General features: G+C 39.0%; 1 protein-coding gene and 1 non-coding gene across 2 annotated transcripts; both read left to right on the forward strand.

The window, feature by feature from the left end:
• The first annotated feature begins 3,059 nt into the window (after nt 1-3,059).
• sf3a3 (splicing factor 3a, subunit 3) lies at nt 3,060-16,530 on the forward strand. The gene is made up of 17 exons (XM_061742104.1): nt 3,060-3,292; nt 3,389-3,436; nt 6,474-6,526; nt 7,437-7,542; nt 8,703-8,775; nt 10,030-10,121; nt 10,205-10,287; nt 12,245-12,383; nt 12,475-12,543; nt 12,633-12,700; nt 13,361-13,468; nt 13,569-13,638; nt 13,737-13,901; nt 15,733-15,843; nt 15,929-16,019; nt 16,110-16,165; nt 16,251-16,530. Exons 1-17 carry the CDS (start codon nt 3,197-3,199, stop codon nt 16,326-16,328), a joined length of 1,506 nt encoding a protein of 501 aa, XP_061598088.1. The 5' UTR covers nt 3,060-3,196; the 3' UTR covers nt 16,329-16,530.
• Nucleotides 16,531-20,906: 4,376 nt separating this feature from the next.
• On the forward strand, nt 20,907-20,979 carry trnav-cac (transfer RNA valine (anticodon CAC)). Its single transcript has one exon. It is a non-coding gene; the product is annotated as a tRNA-Val (tRNA).
• Nucleotides 20,980-21,733: the final 754 nt, after the last annotated feature.

The raw sequence follows: 21,733 nt of genomic DNA on the forward strand, positions 1-21,733 counted from the left end.
TTCCTACCGTTGGGAGGGGGAGTTGTTGCCATGGTAACAACTTCTGTCACAGCAGCAGTAGCAGCACCGCTCCGCTCTTTCCCGTTTATCCTGGCCCAAACAAGATGACATTATATAATATTATTATATACGAATATTATAATAATAATATTATATAATGATGTTATTATACTTAATATTATACTTATGACATGTACGTACAGTATCTGTGCAGCACTTAGCAACCAAACACCGCTGCATTGCATTGTGGGAAGTTTCTGCTTAGCTAGTGTCCATCAATACCTACATTTCTCCGGAATGAGTTTGGATAGCGCATACTATTTTGTACGTACTAATATTTCGGACACACTAAAAAATCTCACATACTGTTTTTGCTACTCATTAGGGTGGAATTATGCAATTTCGGACGCAGCTATGGTTTTAAATCAATATATCACAAATGAGGTGGAAAAACTACTCTGTTCAAGCAGAGCGGAAAATTAATTCATTGTCCTATTAACTGAGATTGTTCTAGCTATCTAAAAGTTGTTATTAGGAACATTTGACTCCGGCTGTTCAGCTAAAGGGTCCTTCGTTGAGTCATGAATGTCTACAGGCCTCTAAAGCACAATGCAAAGTTTTTCTTTTTAAAGATTGTGTGGCTCTAGTGGCCTTATTCAAAGTTTAGACAGGAAGGGGGTGGGGGGACAAAATGAGGACCACAGATAGCGATGGGCCACAGGCCGGGACTCAAACCTACGACCGCTGCAGGAGGACTGTAACCTCAGTACATGGGCTGCTTGCTTTAACCACTGGGCCACCCAGCAGCCCACAATGCAAAGTTTTTCAATGATTTCAGTGACCTGCTGTCTGTAATATCTGTTAATTCAGTGCTTTAAGTGGTCTGGTATGCAACAGAATGCAGTACCAACACTTAAAAATCCCCCACTAAGTTACTTTTTTTCCAGCTTTCTCCAGTTGTTAAAACCCTCCTCCAACATCTCCACAGTTTACAGCGAGTATTTCCTGGTGATAATATATACATATACCTTCAAGTGGGCGTAGGTGTTTCAGATGAGAGGCTTAGTGGAGGGAAACAATCATGGCTGTGATGTTGTCCATGGACAATTTGATATTGAACGTGTTTATCTAGAGACTCTGTGTACGGCTGGTCAGTATATGGAGTTTTTGAAGACATATGTTTAGGTAAAAGGTAAAATTATATTAATGAGGCATGAGTTTGCACAGACCAGGCACTAATACTGAAAATAAATCTATTTTACAGAAAGAAACAGTAATATTTTTACAATACTTTTTTTTTTTTTTTTTTTTGTGAATACAAAACAAAACAATAATAATCAATCATAAATAAATGTAAATAAGAAAACAAAATAAACAAAAATATAAATAAAAATATGCATCCATCATAGTTCACATGCTCGAAAAGGAGTATGAAGAAGTAAAAACCTATTAAATCCTACCCCCTAATCTCTTTCATTATAATAAAAATTGATTTAATTGCTATACAAAAAACTAAATATATCTATATATACATATATAACACATACATACACACACACACACACACACACACACACACACACACACACACACACACACACACACACACACACACACACACACACACACACACACACACACACACACACACACACACAAATGTTATTTGTATATTATTCCTTTGAGTTGAGCTAAGCTTCATCTGATGAATGGCCACTCTGGTGTTATCCTGACAAAGGATAGGTGAAGATGGGCATGTGTTGACTTTTGTTATCTGAATTTACAATGCAAATTAGTCACCCGCACTTGTCCAGGTGTTGGATGGATCTTTGCTCAAACAAGAGACATTTTTGAAGGTGCTTTTGTTTAAACACAGTACATGCTATCTGTACTTTTCACAAATATATGCTGTTGATTTTTTGGGGGTTTTAGTTGTATGTGACAGACAAGAATAAATAGAGGGAAAAGTCCCCCCAAACATAGAAAAAGTGAGTTTAGATTACGTTTTGGAGACAACATGATTAAGGACTTTGCATTTTACATTGTAAAATTGGTATTGCATGGATAGCCACCTTGATATTGTCCTCTGGAACATTTTGGTAAACCTGGAAAGGAATTCTCCCCTCTGTGATGGCAAGTGGTCAACTCCTGAGGTGACACTTTGTTATGCAGTGATGTTCTGATGTTGTGAAGATGTGCTCTTCATGTTGCTCTTATCCAGCTGGAAGAAAACTTCTAGAAAGAGTAGAGCATAGCAGCTCCTCTTGTCTTCTTTTTTTGGAGCCACAATTCACATCAACAGTATTTTCTTATGAACAGTAAACTTCACATGTTTTTTTCCCCTTCACATGTTTGAATTTCATTAATCGATGAATAAGCTCTAAATCACACCTTCCATCTCAAGTTGTGGAAATAGAAATTACCACAGATGAAAATTCAGATCATAGTGAATTCAAAAAGGTTCACATATTTTCATCACATTTTTTTAGCTTTCTTGCCAAATTAAACATTAAATCAAATATCTAATTTTCTGATATTTGTGAAACTTCAATTATCAAACTGGCAACCGTTGTTCTGACTTTCTTCGTCAAAAAATGTCTTAATCAATGTTTTATTTTTACAGATTCTCCACTTCCGGCGTCTTAAAAAAATTTAATTAACGGAAAAATACAATGAAGCGTAGAAGCCAGGGTTTATGTCAGTGCCAACAAAGGAAGTTTTTTTTAAAGGGCTCTGAATATAGTTACAAAAATGCCTTGTTTGGTTAAATAAATTGAAGTTTGCAGGTCTTTCTTTTAAAGATCAACGGAACCCTAATGTAGCAACAGAGTTGTTCTCATCTTGCTCGTACTTTTGCTGAAGGGCGACCGCTAGCCAGATATAAATAATGTTTTTTTGAGCGTATACAAGAACATACAACCATCATATCATACATACATACATACACATACAGCATAATAAATATTTGTACATATCATTTTCATGTATCATTTTCAATTATATTTCCCTGTAGTTTCCTGCATGTACTAGAAGCGGAACGTTTCTGTGGTAGATGTTTCTTTACCATTCATAGTGACGCACGCCGGATCCCGAGCATGCGCCATTGAAAACAAACGTAGCGTTGGCGCTTTGAGTTTACACTATCAAAATTAAGAAAAAAGCCGGTCTTTAATAAACGTAAGGAACATTTTATACCATGGAGACAATTTTAGAACAACAGCGCCGTTATCATGAAGAAAAGGAGAGGCTAATGGATGCTAAAACAAAAGAGATGTTACACAAGAAGTCCACGGTAAGGCTAGCGTTAGCACGAAGCCATCGCTCATCTTCTTACAAAATCACCTAATCTTTGCTTAATATTCTTTTTTTTTCTTGACCTGTTATTCAGCTGCGGGAACAGATTAATTCGGACCACCGAATAAGAGCTATGTTGGATGTAAGTATACAAACCCATGTGTCGGACTGACTTGTCATTCCTTCGTTGAACAAATGAATTGAATAAATGTTGCAAAAGTTAGATTTAGCGGGTTGGTTTCCTATAGGTTTTATATCTTGGTGTGATGAAGCCTTCTTTCAAATTAATAGAATAGGATACTTTTATTGTCATTATACATGGGTACAGTGAGAATAAAAGCAGCATCACCTCTCCAGTGCAAGACGATGCAAACAGATAATATAAATAATGTAAAAAGTATAAATAACGTTTCTAAAAAAAAGAGGTTTGCCTTGATTTTAGACGTAAATCCCCAGTTCCTCATTGTAGTGTTCTTTACAACCAGAGGTGTCAAAAGTATTCACATTCATTACTCAGGTAGAAGTATAGATACTAGAGTTTAAAAATACTTAAAAATAGTATCAACTCAAGCAAAAGTATAAAAGTACTGGTTTCAAAACTACTTAAAGTATAAAAGTAAAAGTAATGTAAGGGGGAAAAAAGCCATTAAGGACAAAAGCCATTGAAAATGAATGCATCTTAGTATAATGCAAATATATTAAGAACCATATATGTGTACTATTGAGCATTAACATGTGTTTCAGAGAGCAGGAGATATGATGACTAGTTGCCTATAAGTATTGTAATGGTGCAAAAAGTCAAACTTCAGAGGCATGTTATCATTTATCCTAACCTTTATTGGAATGTACATCCAAGTTTAGCTGCAGGAATCTGAGGGAACGGATGTAAGAACAAAACTGGACAAGAACATCTGAAACAACCACAACCAAATTCACTCTATCCGGATGGAGCAATTTAACTGGATAGTTATTTTTTTAAAGGCCGAAATGATATAAGTAATGCGTATGAGTAACGAGGCTGTTTTTTAAATGTAAGGAGTAAAAAGTACAGGTAATTGCGTAAAAATGTAAGGAGTAAAAGTAAAAAGTCGTCTGAAAAATAATTACTCCAGTGAAGTATAGATAACCAAAATTTTTACTTACGGTAAGTAAGGTAACAAAGTATTTGTACTTTGTTACTTGACACCTCTGTTCACAACCAGCCAGTTGAACTAGTGACCAGTTACAAATATCTCGGCACTATAATTGATAATATGCTCAAATTTGATGTGAACTGTGATACGCTTTGCAAAAAAGGTCAACAACGCCTCTTGTGTCTGAGGAAGCTCGCTAAATTCCAGGTGCTCAAAACCCTGATGAAAATGTTTATAGTGCTTTTATTGAATCTGTTATTTCGTTTTGTATCATTTGTTGGTATGGAAATCTTGCCAGCAAGGAGAAAAACTCCCTGGGGAGAATTGTGCGTGTTGCTTCTAAAGTTGCTGGGGTGAAGTTCAGCAGTCTGGACGAAATTCTCAGGTGCTTAAGAAAGCAAAATCCATTCGCAGGGACGATACTCACCCTCTTAACCAAGAATATAAGCTTCTTCCCTCTGGCCTTCGCATAACTGTTCCGCCAGCTACAAAAAATAGATACACATTTTCCTTTGTGCCTCTCTGCAGAGAAGAGGAGGTAATTGTGGCTCTGTGGTTGAGAACTCGGTCCATGCTGCCACCTGTGTTGTTGAAATGTATTTAAAACTATTTATGCTGATAGGTAGTCTCCCTTTTTATTGTTTCTCCCTCCTTGTGTTCTGTGGGCTATGAGCTTGGTGCATCTGATGTAGTTTTTCTCTGCTTGCATCATGTATGTTTTTATTTCTGAACGTAGCTGTATGATGAATGTGTGCTGAATGTTTATATCTGCTGCAAACCTAATCGCCCTTCAAGGGACAAATTAATAAAGTGAAGTGAAGTATAAACAAACCATAAGTGTCTTTGCACTAACCAGGCTGGTTAATGAGCATTTCCAGAGTCAGTGTTAACGTCCCAGTGCCGGACAAACCTCACTTTTTCTTCACTGGCATTTGATCAACCAGCGAAACAATGAATATTTGCAAATGGTGAAGCTGAAATGGATATCATACAACAGACAGGTTGGAAATCGATTTGATTATAGAGTTTGAAGAGCAAGTTGTTGGAAAGAGTTTGGGCACGCGGTTTATTTTAGCGTCAAATCTGTTGTCAGTAATATTGAATTACCGGGCTGTTGCATATGAAGGGCAGGTTGACGTGGCCGGAAAAAAGCAGAACATATCACATTTATTAATGCTGAATGTTGATATAACTCAGTATTTTATTCGTACTGGGCAGGTTTTTGTTTCTTGCTCGACAAAGTTCCGATGCACAGATAAGTCTAAACATCAGCAGTAACAGCTTTTCCTGGTATGGACATTTGTTGCAGTCTCTAAATTAATATTGAGAAAGAACAAAATTAAGAAAAAACAAGGTCTTTGGAAAAAGCATGCATTTAGGTGGATTTTTTTTTATACATACATATATATATATATTACAGAGAGGGGCATATCTCTCCCCAGCAGAGCTGCGCTTTGTTACATTTACATTATGACTTTATGAAGTTGCTATAGTTGTTTTTATTTATTAACTCTACCAATTAAAAGAAAACCCTTTTACTGGCACTTGGTTTTGGCCCAAAATCACAATATTATCATCAGCATCCAGACTCTGCAACCAGTTGTCTCATTTTATATTTACATGTGAAGACTCAGTCCTGTGGCAGCTTAGTGGTTAGCACTGTTGCCTCACAGCAAGAAGGTTCCCGGTTCGACTCCCCGGGCTTGCCTGGTTCCCTCGGGGTACGCTGGCTTCCTCCCACAGTCCAAAAACATGCCCAGTAGGTTAATTGATGATTCTAAATTGCCCGTAGGTGTAAGTGTGAGTATGTCTGTCTGGTTGTGTGTATGTATGTGGCCCTGCGATGGACCTGTCCAGGGTGTAACCCCTGCCTCTCACCTGTAATTAGCTGGGATAGACTCCAGCAGACCCCCGTGACCCTGCAAAGGGATAAAGCGGGTATAGATGATGGATGGATGGATGGACTCAGTCCTGTTGTAAGAAAAAAAAAGTCTTAATAAAACACTGAGTATGTCTTGGTCTGACGGTCCATGTTTGTTTTGACAGAGGTATATGGAAGTGAGTGGAAACCTCAGAGATTCCTACGAAGACAAAGATGGGTATGTGTTGATTTTTATTGTTTGAACTTACAATGTAAGTAAAGTTACCCTCACTTATCCAGGTGTTGGATTGATATTTGTCCAGATTGGGGTCATTTTTGAAAGTGTGTTTGATTAAATACATTACATTGTGTCTGTTATTTTCCACAAAATATGCCTTTTGAAAAATTCCCATGTTTCCATGTTTGTTTGTTTTTTTTTAAGGTTGGCCCACACTAAAAGATTCTCAAAATGGGAGACAAACACAAACATAATGACGAAAAAGCACAGATTTATCATGTTTATTCATATATGTTCATTGTTTGGAGTGTTACGTGACTGACTTACAACTGTGAAATGACTTAATAGAGCTTAAAGATTTTTTTGGTCAGACAATTCCCAAAGATAAAAAAAAAACAGAGAAAGTTTAGATGAAGTCTCCGAGACAATATGATTAGGGACTTTACGTTGCAAGTCGAAGGAGAGTGAAATTGGTTTCACGTATCACATGATTAGCACATTCAGTGGAATCTCATTTCTCTTTTTGTGGGGAAGATATTCTCTCTGTCTTATTGGATGTTGTTGGCATTCCACACAACAATCCACACATGTGAACATTTGACCTGTTCTTTTAAATCCCGAAGATTTGTGATTGTAAATATTCAACATCTTGGATAAACATGTTGAAATTGGTGCAGCTCCAATGTTCATCCTGTCAGATTCTTTTGCTCCTAACACACCTGACAGCACAAAAGAATGTGATGGGTTCATCTGTAGACCGTCAAGACGATCCAGATTTTACCTAAGAGTGTCAGGAGAAACCTGATACCCAGTTGACCCTGGTCATCTTTTAGTGTGTGGTGGTTTTGAAGAGACAAATGTCCTAGTTTATGATGTCCTTAAAGCATCTCTTGTTTTTTCACCTCGTCAGCATGAGGAGGGATGAACTTGCTGCCATCTCAGGACCAAACGAGTTTGCAGAGTTCTATAACAGACTGAAACAGATAAAGGAGTTCCACAGAAAGCACCCCAACGAGGTATTTAACCTTACCGTTTATAGTGATTACTATTGTTAAAACTTTGTTCCATTACCAGTGTTGATACAGTGCTGCTCATCTCTGTCAACATTTATCAATACTGTGCTCAAATTTATAGACGAGATGTAAATATGTGAAGGTGTCAAGAAAAATGAACTGTTTTCACCATCCAAGTTTCCAGCTGAGTTTGCTTTGCTGTATTTTGGGTATCCTCCCTCTACGTATCTCTGTTACACGAGGCCCTGGTCTGAGCCTGTTAGGGGTCGCGCCGTGAGAAGTGTTGTTGAAATGACTCATTCTGTTTGTTGTGAGGCTTTCTCACATATAACACATGCATCTCGCTGCATTGAGATGGTATTTGATGAAGTCCGACCATTTTCAGTTTGTACACAGTTGTCTGATATTGATATCAGAAATACTCACCAATACTGCTGAAAATATGGGCGTATACTTATGTGTCATCCGATAGGGCTGGGGATCGATTCAAATGTCAAGAATCGATCTGATTCAGAATCGGTTATCAACATTTGATTCGATTCCGATATTGATTTGGGTTAGTGTTATTAAAAATGTTTTTTCAGCTGTTGCATTAATTATATGACTGTAGTTATGCAACATTAAGTTAATACTAGTATTAGGGCCAGTCCCAATACACCCCCTCCCCCTACTTTTCAGCCCTACCCCTAAATTTTGCGCGTTCCCGTGAGGGTAGTGGTGTCCCAATTCCTCTTTGCATCTAGGGGTAGTGGACTTTTCGAGGGGTAGTGGAATCTAGCCCTTCAGAGCGAGGGATTTCAGATGCTGACTTTGTGACACAGGGCCAGAAAAATTTCCCAGAATACTTTACGTCATCATTTTCAGACTGAATCAAACAAAAAAACATGGCAGACATTTCTTATTTTTTAGTGAATAAAATCAATATTTTGAGTTAGTTTCTGCATAAAAATGCGTTTTGATTACATTTCTAGCGAGAAATATATATTTTACTTTCATAATAATCTCTCAGTGAATGTATATAATCACTCGCTTGCCCGTTGTTGCGAAGTCTTTTCAGAACCAGTTCTCTGTATAGTAGCAACTCTTCATGGTCACATTGTACTGCACATAGTCTGCATACCAAACAGGTTCTCAAGCAAATCCTTGTCTTGTATCTCCTCTAGATCTCCATCCCCATGTCTGCAGAGTTTGAGGAGCTGATGAAGGCCAGAGAGAACCTCAGCGAGGAGGCTCAGAGTGAGTCCAGCCCTGCCTGAAACCCCATATTCACTTGTTACTTTCTTCATATTGAAGGGACCCTTCAAAAAAAATTGCTTCCCGTCTGAACAACCACAAAGTCCGGAGGTGCCTGCGCAAAGTCGACAAACTAATAACAATCCCATCTATATAACTTAAAGACAAGAGTATCTCCCAATGTTTCAAACCAAAAGCAAAATAAAACTGGATTAAACTGGACAGGCGGAACATGTTTGCTTCCATGAAATCGAGCTCTGAGTGAATGACAGCGTCTTGATAGTTGTGAGGTATCTGGTTAATTCAGAAAAACAGAACAGATGTATTTTTTTTATTAAACCTTTTCTCAGAATTCTCAGATAATTATCTCGTTAATTCAGAAAAACAGAGCAGTTTTTTTTCTTTATTAAAACTTCTTGTAATTCTGAAATAATTATCTCGTTAATTCAGAAAAACAGCAGATTTTTTTTTTCTCAACTGAATGCAATGCGCTTCCGTACATATCGCCAAGGAGGAGTTGCCATTCACAAAATTCAGGGGCCTGATAAAACTGTTAAAAAAACAGAGTTCAAATAAATCCCACTTACTGCAACGACAGCATGTGTGCAGTTCATTGGTAATAATAATAATAATAATAATACATTTTATTTGTAGAGCACTTTTCATGTATAATCTCAAAGTGCATTACATAAACAAGGGAAAGTCAGGACACATAAAAGACGAGAAGTAAAAAAAAAAAAAGCATAAAAATAGTAAAAAACATCTAAGGAAGACCAGGGAAAGCCTTCCTGAACAGGAAAGTTTTAAGCCCCTACCTACCCTACCCTATGGTGTTATTGCTAATGCAATGAAAAAGCAGTACGTTGCTATTTTTGTAAATTGTTTGTGTTTATTGCTAAACTATCAGTAATGCAGTTAATATAGACAAAATTATGAATATTTTGTGTCGATATAAATGCTCCAAAATTTTGTGCTGGTGCTCCTAAAATTTTCAGTAAGGAGCACTGGTGCTCCTAGTGGTTAGTCTGGAGCCCTGCATCCTACTCATTATTGATCTGTAATTAATGTACTAATAAGATAATGTCTTCTTTTTTGTGGATGGCCAAAGTATCGGAGTGGGAGTTGGTATTGGGCAACACTCAAAGTCAAACGACTTGGAGCTGGACTCGAGAGCAGAATAAATGCGATGGGGAGATCCGTTTGATCCGGGTACCGCGCGGCACAAACCTGCATGACCCTGGTCTGTTTCTCTCTTAGACATGGTGGACTTCACTGACGAGGAGGGATATGGCCGCTACCTGGACCTGCACGACTGCTACCTGAAGTACATCAACTTGAAAGGAGCTGAGGTTAAGATTGATTGAAATCCATTTAATTCCTCCTCATAAATGAGCGGGAGCCATGTTTCTAAGTACCCTCCTTGTTTTTGCAGAAACTGGACTATATCACGTACCTGTCCTCCTTTGACCAGCTTTTTGACATCCCCAAGGACAGGAAAAATGCTGAATACAAAAAGTAGGTCCATCTGGTTGATCCCACGTCAGCTGAAAACCTAGAACCTGAGTTTGAAAGTGTAAACATGATGTAAAGATGGCTTCTCACTGCTCTGTAAAGGGTCCGCTGCTCTTGATGTCGGGGGTTTGTTGCTGTATTTTGTTGTTCTCGTCGGACATTGTTCACATCAGCAGAGGCCTCTTATGAAGAGCAAACTCAGAGCAGCACAGCAGCTCTAAATCACACTTTCAAACACTTTGGACTCCATTATTTGGTGCGACCAACCCACATCCATTCTCTCTTTACATCTCTCTATTTATAAGATCCAAAATTAGTACAAAATAACTAGTGATGCACCGATTGTTCGGCTGAAAATGGCAAAAAAACACGTTCGGTGGAATAAGTGGGGAAAAAAACGAACAATTAATAACGGCGTTGTAATTTAAGGAAATAGACTGGCCGCTCCCGTAACGATTGCGCACCACAAACATAAATCGTTTGCCAACCAAAAAGTAACCACATAAGAATTTTACCTGACATTCACCAGGAGGTGGAACCAAAACAACATAATGCTGGGAAATTAAAAAATGTTCAGTTTTTTATGTTCAATAAATATTTTCTACCTTTGTAATTTTGTAAAAGATTTTTTTCTTTGAAAAGCATGCCTAAATCAAATTTATTTGATTTATGCAATGGTGAAAAAATTGGCAAGTGTTTATTATTATTTTCGGTTTCGGTTTCGGCCACAAATTTTCATTTCGGTGCATCACTAAAAATAACATACAACAATATTGTAGTACAGTCCAACGATACCTCTAGCAAATTAAAGATAAACAAAAATTACACTTTTGCTCCCTCCAAGACCCTTCCCATTCCGAGGTTCACCACTACTTTGATATTTAGGTAGATTTCCTCGTTTCCCCGAGTTTGTTTTTTAATATATATGTTATTCTCTCCATTGACATACATTGTGCCATAACTTTGATCCAAGCACCGATTGTAGGTGCATCCGTTTTCTTCCAATTAAAAGCAATAATCCTTTTTGCCTGCAATACAGCAAAATCAATACATTTGTTCTTGGGGTTTCAAATTGAGATCTGCTGGATATAGATGCAGCAATAACAACATAGGGTCCAGTGGAATATTCATACAGGATAAGCATGGTTTTATTAATTACCTTCCTCCAGATTTTTATTTTTTTTGTCACAAATACAGACACAGTGCACAAATGTTCCCTGAACCTCATTGCATTTGAAACAATTGTCAGGTATATTACTGTTTAGGGCTGGTCGATTAATCGATTTTAAATCGTAATCGCGATTATGTAATTAGAACGATGTTAAAACGTGAAAATCGTAAAATCGATTTTTCACTTTTTTTTTTTTTTTTTTTTTACCTTGTCTGCACACATATTAATGATTGATGGAAATACCTCTCAATACCTGCGACAAGTGCCCCATCGGAGAGGCTCTTTAGTGTAGGAGGGGGCGTTGTAATGACTGACATTACACACCTGTACCTCCTTCATGGGTTGCATTATTATTTAGCATGCAAAGACCCAGTTTAGTTTAATTAAAAAATGTCTTGTTTTATTTAATTGGAAATATAACTTACTGTATGTTTGCAAGTGCTGATTTATTTTTTTTCAGAGATAAAACTTTATATTTTATTATATTTTTTAAAACTTTTTTTCAACTTATTTTACAGAGTTTTGCACTTTATTCATTCATTTTTGGTTTAATAAGAGCAAAGTTTGCACTTAAAGCCCAATGGGGCAAATGTTCAATAAAAAAACAGCATATTTGAAATCATTTCTTTGTCTTTTGTCAATTCACAAAATAATCGTAATCGAAAATCGGATTTTGAGAGAAAAAAATCGAGATTTTATTTTTGGGCAAAATCGAACAGCCCTATTATTGTTATATTTATATTCCGAAGTGTGGATGTAAATGCTGTGCATGTGGCTGTGGCTGTGCAGGTACTTGGAGATGCTGCTGGAGTACCTGCAGGACTACACAGACAGAGTCAAACCTCTGCTGGACCAGAACGACCTCTATGGCAAAGTGCTGTCTGACTTTGAGAAGAAATGGGATAATGGGAACTTTCCCGGCTGGCCGGTGAGTTCTGGAGGGACTAACATGTGCCCATGGTCCCTGGTTCGTCAGCCAGGGTTCTCCTGACGTTTGTGTTGTGTTGATCTGTCTATAGAAAGAGACGAGCAGCGCCTTGACCCACGCCGGAGCTCACTTGGATCTCTCTGCCTTCTCCTCCTGGGAGGTAAAAGGACAAACGTATTCAGGGCTCATCCTTATCCCGTTTGGTCGTATCCCACTTGACCCGTGTGTTCCTCTCTCGTCGTCACACAGGAGCTGGCCTCTCTGGGTCTGGACAGGCTGAAGTCTGCTCTGATGGCGCTGGGACTGAAGTGTGGGGGGTGAGAGCGCAGGACAAACACCGTCACACCATTGTTTCTGCTTGACTTTTCCTCCCAGTCCAGTATTTGTTCAGCCTGTGCTGCCAGCGATGAGCTTTTCCACTGCATTATTCTGTTTCCATCGTCCTTTGGTCGGGGCGTCTTCACATTTCAGAGCTCTCAGTCAATCAGATTTATTTTTCTGTATTTCATTTGGTATCTAAGCAAAGAGAAGTAGCTTTGCTGAACTGAGTTCGGTATCAGTGGAAGCCAGATAAATTCTGATGGGAAAAGTCAGATCGTGGCTTGTCTACACCGACAAACCTCTGAATGAACTGTAAAGTCTCCAGGGCATTTTCCTTTACCTCGGTGTCCTTCCACCTCAGTGAGTCTGCATCCCTCTTCTGCATCGGCCCAAAAAGATGGGCTGGAGAACCTTCCGTCGTGTTGCACCTATTACAAAGTGGAGAAACATTTGGAAAAATTCTATACAGTTTTGTCTCGGAGAAGTATAATCTATGAACAACCTTGTACTGGAACAGTTGGAGTCTAGCATTAACAGAGCATGGCGTGTTATGTTTTTGCAGAAATAATGTGCTTATCTCACTTATCTGATTTAAAAGTTCAGTGTGTGTTTGGTCGGGCCAGCTGTTGATGCTGTTGCTGCGTCTGTGTGGACAGGACTCTGGAGGAGAGAGCTCAGAGACTCTTCAGCACCAAAGGAAAGTCCCTGGAATCCCTGGACCCGTCTCTGTTTGCCAAGAATCCCAAAGCCAAAGGCCCCAAGAAGTAGGTGGCAGGAAAAGAAATCCCACTCTAGTGCGGATCGAGCCCAAAGATAGCCCTCGTTATATAATTCACAACATGTTTGACTCCATCTCTCCTCCAGAGACACTGAACGCAACAAAGAAATCGGCTTCCTGGAATCTCAAGTGTATGAATACGTGGAGATCCTGGGGGTGAGTGTAGAGCGCCGTGTCAGCGCTGCCGGCAGAATTGCTGTGTGTCACTGTGAGGCTCAGCTCTGACAGCTCCGGGTTCTTCTGGCTGTTTTTAGGAGCAGAGGCAGCTGACTCATGAGAACGTGCAGAGGAAGCAGGCCCGGACAGGAGAGGAGCGTGAGGAGGAGGAGGAAGAGCAGCTCAGTGAGAGCGAGAGCGAAGATGAAGACAATGAGATAATTTACAACCCCAAGAACCTCCCGCTGGGCTGGGATGGAAAGGTGAGGCTGGCACGCTGTTTCAGCTGGGGGGGGGGGGGGACTCCAGCTCCAACTCAATCTAGTAACACTTATGTGTCGCTGCTGCTGCTTTAAATCCACTATTGACCAATTTTCAACATAGAAAATGTGATCCTTCAGAAGGACCTTTTAAAAACCAGTGAAGTAACACTAACCACCAGTCTACAGAAGAATATTAGGGCCAGGCAGGAGAAAAATAAAAATATTTTAGAGGAGGAAGATTTTTTTTTTTTTCATTATGCACTTTGAGAAAAAAAGTCAATGTATTTCAAATTTATTCTTGAAATTTTGATTTTATTCACAAAAGTGCGCAATAAACAAAAAAATCTTCCCCTCTCAAATATTTTTTCTCCTGCCTGGTCCTAATACTCTTCCGTACAAGTCAGACTCATTTGCACTGAGTGAAATACTTGAAGACCTGTGGCTTCTTGCCACCAGTTTTCCCCAGACAGGAAGCACATAAACCTAAAATACTGAGGAATTCATATATTTTTCTATCATAACTACATAATGAGAAGTTTGTTAAACTTTTTACCGTATTATTTCAGAATGGCAACGAAAGCAGTTTGTACAACCTTTTAATGTGAAAATATATCGTAAAAGAACAACACTCAAAACAAACTTAATCCAACGTTTAAAACAGCCCCTGCGGTGAGCGTGCTAACAGAGGCTAAACATTAGCCAGTTCCCTCCTGATGTGTGCAGAGCAAAGATCAGACATGCTGCTCCATCCAGTGCAGGCGCAGCAACCTCCTCTAACTTATGTGGTCGGACAACATCATGTGACTCTTTCAGCAGTTTTGGATTATACCCAACCTGATTTTGAAAACTTCATATTAATGTCACCAACATGTGAATGACTATTATTGATTAGCAAGATGGATACAGCTGTTAATGATGAAACAATTAATGTCCACGGGGCCTGCGCACAACTGTTTTCTTCATCCCACTCCCACCTGCTCCCGCAACACTCTGAGAATTCCTGATAGGAATACATTGAGATACATTGATTTAGTGTCTTCTCCCGTCTCACAAGAGACTTCTCCCAGATAAATTTATCTTGATTTAATGTTAACATGATAATTGTGGAGCTTGATGGATAATTGACAGTTCATAGGTCACCTGACCGAAAGTTAGATGCAAATCCATCATGGTCATCAACGCAGAAGCTATTTCGCCTTTCACGCTGCATCAATTATGTGATTGAGGTTTTAGCAACGAGAGTAGCTGTGAGCGGCTCAAATAACACGAACATAAAATAAACAAAGTTAACGAATGAAACAAATTAATTTAACAAATGAATCACTTGACCATTACATTGCTGTGGAGGAAGAGAATGTTGCTGACCGACTGCGTCCCAATCCCTGCATCTCTCTTCCAAGATGCTCCACAGACACTAAACTCAGTTTCTGACTTGCTTTGTCTTTTGTTTTGTAAAGACCTTGTTTGAGGTTCTTTTCCACGTCATTGATTTCCATCTTGTTGCTAGACTACATCCCGATCCCGCAGTGTTTTTTTTAGCCGCCCGCAGCAAAGTTCAAATCGCCCGCTCCCGCCAGATTTGCGTTGGGTCCCCATCCCCATGCAGCCCTCTAGACTGAAGGACTGCAGTCCAGGAAGCAGTTCACCGCGTCCTGAAAACGGGATCTTTAGGAAAAGATGTTTGTGCTTTTGAACTCTGAGCTGGACTGAGAGCAGTGGCGTTCTCTCGTTATTGGATTAGAAGCATTCGCTGTACCGGCTGCACACATGTAATCTTTCTAATTTGACCAATGTCTATGCATTTGCTGACTTGTTTTTTAATTCCTTCCAGCCGATCCCGTACTGGCTCTATAAGCTCCATGGTCTGAACATCAACTACAACTGTGAGATTTGTGGAAACTACACGTACAGAGGACCCAAAGCCTTCCAGAGGCACTTTGCAGTACGTGTCTGTGTTCGTGGTGATCTCACTGTAGCAGAGTGTTACTTAACGTTAAAATAAAATATATTTTGTTTCATTTTTGAAGGAATGGCGGCACGCTCACGGCATGCGTTGTCTAGGTATCCCCAACACAGCTCATTTTGCAAACGTGACACAGATTGAAGATGCCGTCTCTTGTAAGTCCTGCCTCCAGCATTTTATCAATCTAGTTAATGATGATTGGATTTTGGGGTGTGTTTTAAGAAGCTGTTTGTGTTTAACTCCAGTGTGGGGGAAGCTAAAGTCCCAGAAGGCATCGGAGCGGTGGCAGCCAGACACCGAGGCAAGTCAACATCCAGATCAACCTATAGACAATGAAACGCTCTCTAAATTCCTCTGTTCAACTGTTGGCTTGTGGGCTTTTTCAGGAGGAGTACGAGGACTCGAGTGGAAATGTGGTCAACAAGAAGACCTACGAGGATCTGAAGCGCCAGGGCTTGCTGTAGACGGACAACACGACCGAGGGACAGAAGACAAACAGTTGCATCTTCTGTGAAGCTTTCTTTTAAATTCACAATTTTTTTTAAAAACATATGTTAGTCTCTTTTTTTTTGTAAGTAGAAATGTTCTTCCTTTGATTCTGCTCTTCAACAACTTTGTAATATTGCAGCCATTGATTACTGAAATAAATTGAGGGCTTTGGTCACAGTTCTTTGTCATATTTGAGTTTTTCTGTGCTGGTAGCCTGATGTGGAAGGATGTTGCTATGGTTACGGCATGGACCCAACTGCTACCTGGACGAAGATGCTGATCGTGTCATTGACATTTCAACCGCAGACTGATAGCTGGAACCGAGCAAAGTGAATGATCTTATCTGACCCTCGTGTTATTCGGGAGCAATCCACTCAATTATATTGAGCACTATGTTAACAATTCAACTTTTTTTAAATTTTTTTTTTTAAATCTGTTTATTTTTGTTCAAAACATTGTGTACAAGTCACATATTAGAAAACTTCACATGTTAAATCCCCGCCGCCCCCACCCTCACCACCCCATGTTCCCAGATCCTCTAAAGGAAATAGGAATTAGAAAAATAAGAAAGTACACAATACGTTCTTCAAATCATAAAGCAACAAAGTAAATAAGGGGAAGATATAATACAGAGAATGACAACAATAAATAGTTCAATGAGTAAATAACTGAATTAAGAAGGAAAGAAAAAGAGAAGAAAAAAATAATAGTACCAACATATAAGAGCTATCGTCAGGTAGGGTTGCCAACCGTCCCTTGAAAAACAGAATCGTCACACGCATGATCATATACATATATACACACACACACATACACACTGGCTCGTTCACCTACATGCTGGCTCTCTAGTTTTTGGGGTTAGGTAGCGGTAGCGATAGCTTAGCTCAGACTGCGATCAGATCTCAAGATTTAGGTCGATTGCTGTTATTGTTTTGGATGGCTCCGTGCCGGTTTCGTGTTTTGTTTGTGGTTTTTTGTTGCAGATTTCCAGTGCTTGACGTGTGTTTCCGTGTGTTCCTGCTTCCTGGATTGGCAGTGGATGTCGTCTCCCCCCCCCCCAAAAAAAAAAAAAAAAAAAAAAGAATCACTGGGTTTGTATGTGTATATTTATGTATGTGTACGCATATGTATGCGTATATATATGTATATATATTAATTATAGTAATAATGCACTTATATATGCTTTTGGTTTCTACCGTCATGGTATCAATCATTAATATGTGTGCAGACAAGGAAGAAAAAAAATAAATAAGAAAAACAGAATCGTCCCATATTTCTAAACTAAAGTCTGCGTCCCGTATTTGAGCTGAAAAGGGACGCACTTTGTCCGGTATTACTGTGAGAGTCAAAAAATAGTCCTAAAATGCAAATGGAAAATGGCATTGAGCTGTTAAGTTCATATGTTATTTTTTTCTGTTTTACTACAACTGTAGCCTACAGTCATGGCCTTTGAGGCAAAATATGTTTACAAGTTTGTTATTGCACTAAAAATGTGCACTATTACAGAATGGATGTTCTGCTTTCTTTCTATTGTTTTATATAAATTTATAAATGTATTTAAGTTAAGCAGGAAAGGTTTCTGTTTAGGAAAGATACTTATTTTATTCAGTTAATTTCGTTATTTTGTATTAAAGTCAATTGCTGGATAATGTGTTTTCCATGTGTTCATGGCATTCAAAGATATGCATCTAATTCAATTCAGGTTCGAGTCAAACAGTTGAATCGTTTCACTCACAAAAAAAGGGGCTAAAAAAATTCACCACGGCAGGAAGGGTGAAGGTGCCCCTTATTTATTTTTCAGGGAGTTGGCAACCCTAATGGTCAGAGTCACTACCTGGAATGCAGATGTAGGTACTCTGGTCCTATGATTGCAGAGAAGTGAGAGAACTGGGCTGTACCAGGGTCTGATCAGGAGGGGTCCCCGTTTGTGACAGTAGTGAGATTGTCAAAATATATAAGAAAAGGCAACCAAACCTTTTTAAATTTGTCCTTATCACCCCTCAGAGGGAATTTGATCTTCTCCAACTTGAGATGAAACATAATATTTAGTTTAGTTTAAGTTTATTTCAGTCATATACCTTTCAAGGCAACAAGGAAGAGACACATTTTACAATTTGACTGAAAAAGGCTCAGGCAGAAGCAGAGCTTATTAATGTCCGCCTACTATACAACTTAAGCTACACAATACATGTTGTCAAGTGTGAAGAAAAAAAAAACCAAACATATAATATATACATATACTGTACATACACTTGCACACATACATGTACACATATAGATGCATATACATACACATACATATCTCTTTTCCCCTTTTTTCAATTACAGCCATAACTCCCAAATATAAATGCACATAATGATTTGAACATAACAAAGGAAGTACATTGCTTAAGTTTGAGACCAACACTATTCCACAGCTGGACCCCTTTAAAAGAAATCCATCTTCTTTTAACTTCTTTTATCGCTTTTGGTAACAAAAATCTGCATCCATCTCTTAACTCATATTTACTCTCAGACGCTATGAAAAACTTCTGCACACTGTGGTAGTGTTTTATTTTTTGCTTTAAACATAATTTGCATTGTATTGCATTGCATAATGTCTCTAATCCACCTGATATGTGAGGGAGGTTTTAAACTCTTCCAGTTCAATAGTTTGTATAATGTGGCCACCACATTATACATGTTTAATGGCCAGTGACAGTCCTCAGGTTTTACTCCAAATACAGCTATCAGAGGATGTGATCGTATTGAAAACATCGTTCAAGGAGTTAAATATTGCAAGCCAGAATGTGTGGAGAGTGGGACATGTCCAAAACATGTGTATTAAAGTAGCCGGAGCAAGCTTGCACCAATCACATGTAGGATCAATATGTGGGTAAATCTAGGCCAGTTTGACTTTGGTACAGTGGATACGATGAAACATTTTAAACTGTATGAGGCCAGATCTGGAACATGAAGAGGATGAGTGTACTTGCTCTAAAACGGCTTTCCACAACTCATCAGAGAGAGGTGTACGAAGAGAGAGTTCTAATGTTGATGGTGGGCTGAGGATTTATATTGGTTAGGGTGTCATAGATCCTTGAGATGAAGCCTCTACGATTTAACCTTGTGGTCAGAAGAGCATCTAAGGGTGTCTCTAGGGGGAATTCGGGAAAAGAATGGTGACCTTTTCGCACAAAGTCCCTCATCTGAAAAAAAAAAAAACGGAAGTGATGGGTCCTTCGCAATCTGCTTGAAAAGTTGATTATAATCAACCTACAGTGAAATAGGAGGCTGTTCAGCTGACAGAGGATTGAAAGGCTGTATTTACTTGAGGTGTTGAGACAGATGTGGTCAAAAGCCAGTTTTGTGGCTCTATGTGGTTTGTAAATCCACCAGATGGCGTTCTTGTACTGGTGTTTATTACTGGAGACTTCTTCCACAAAACTGGGAAGATTGTTAGACCCTAGTAGTTAGCACTATGGATATGAGACACGCAGATGCCTCATTCATGTTCTGCGTGGAATTGTAGACCTTATATCAGAAACGAAAAATCCAGACTTGGTCTGAGGATGTGTTTTATCTGGAGGGGCACATTCAAGAAACAGTTGGTAATTGACAATGACCTACGGAACCCCAGGAGGTACAGAAAGAGGTGACAGCCAAAAAGGTCGTTTCCTCAGGAGGCACAAATAAAAATAACGATAAAATAAAATTAATAATTGAGAAAATTCACAAATATTCAACAAAATGAATACATGATAGATAAAATCCCAAAATACGATTTGAAAACAAAAATTATTAAAGTGCATTTTCCAACTCTGTTACATATAGATGTGTGTGTGTGTGTGTGTGTGTGTGTGTGTGTGTGTGTGTGTGTGTGTGTGTGTGTGTGTGTGTGTGTGTGTGTGTGTGTGTGTGTGTGTGTGTGTGTGTGTGTGTGTGTGTGTGAGATCATAAATAACCCCTGTATAGATTTGTGTGTGTGTGCGTGTGTGTGTGTGTGTGTGTGTGTGTGTGTGTGGAAGAAAAAAAAAAGCTTTATAAAGCAAAACCAATAGATCTTCAGAAACAATGGGGTAATTTTCTTTTAAAATTCTCCAAAAGGAGTTAAATGGTTCACACATAATTGGGAATAATCCTTTTATTTCATAAATTGAGCAGATGAATGTAAGATATTTTGGTCAATTTGAAAGGGGTTTATATTCTTTGAGGCACTTTATGTGTCAAATTCATATTTTAAGATGAAGAATATGGAAATAAAAATAATGATTAGATAACATGTTTGTAATAGTAAGTTTCATAAAAAAAAGACATTTTACTGCTGTAACCATCAGGCTCGAAGATAAAAAATACGTCCGTAACGGGACTCTTGGGTCTCAATTAAATAGGTATTTTAGTATTTTATGCCTGAGGTGGGAAAATATGTTTTTCTTGGAGGCTTAAGATGTTTTTCATTTTTAGATTTCTTAAATAACTTTTTCCGAAAGAAACGATACAGTCATAGTACGATAACCACAGGAATATTAGTCACAGGTCCCGTATGTGGCTAATAGTACGCCGCTGCTCATACAGTTTCCGTAGTGTAGTGGTTATCACGTTCGCCTCACACGCGAAAGGTCCCCGGTTCGAAACCGGGCGGAAACATCTTTGCTTTTTCACTTCACAGATCATCAATTTTATTGAATTACTACGAAGCCAATTAGTTCACAGGTAATATTTGTGTTTAAATACTGAACTGAACATAAGAATCAGAACCATGTTTATTTGGCCAGGTCAGATCAGACAAGACATGGAATTTGACTCTTTGAATGAATATTTTTTCACCCACACTAATTTTTTTTTTTTAAGTGAAAGGTGCAGCAGTAGCCTATGAGGTAGACATTATTATTGAAAGGTGCATTGTCACAGCTATGATTGTGTTATTATTATTGTTATCATTATTATTGCACGGTGGTTGATTACTCTGAGACTCTATGAGTGATGAGAATTCATCAGAGCAACAGCTTGGGATGTTGTATAATAAATTGTATAACATGTATTGTAGTGGGTTACATAATTCACTTAGGAACCCTCTGCGGGTTAATGTGGTTCCGCCCGGATAGGGCGCAGTGATGGACGTTACGCTTCCCGTTCTGTGTTGTTGTGGTTTGAATGGCTGATGTTAATAAACGGCTCGCGCCGGCTTTCAACATTCATACTCCGCCTCCGACTCCCGTTCTTCGGCACCACACTGGTGACCCCGACGTCAGTCTCGCTGAAGACTCAGAGACTGAACCGAACATGGCAAACAACGCTACTTTTCTGAAGTTGCCGGAGTTTTGGGAGACATCAGCGGCGGCATGGTTCGCCCAGACCGAGGCGCAGTTCGCGCTCCGCAACGTCACAGACGACGATGCGC

The sequence above is a fragment of the Cololabis saira genome, chromosome 15 (genome assembly GCF_033807715.1).
Source record: "Cololabis saira isolate AMF1-May2022 chromosome 15, fColSai1.1, whole genome shotgun sequence".
Classification (NCBI taxonomy): Eukaryota; Metazoa; Chordata; class Actinopteri; order Beloniformes; family Belonidae; genus Cololabis; species Cololabis saira.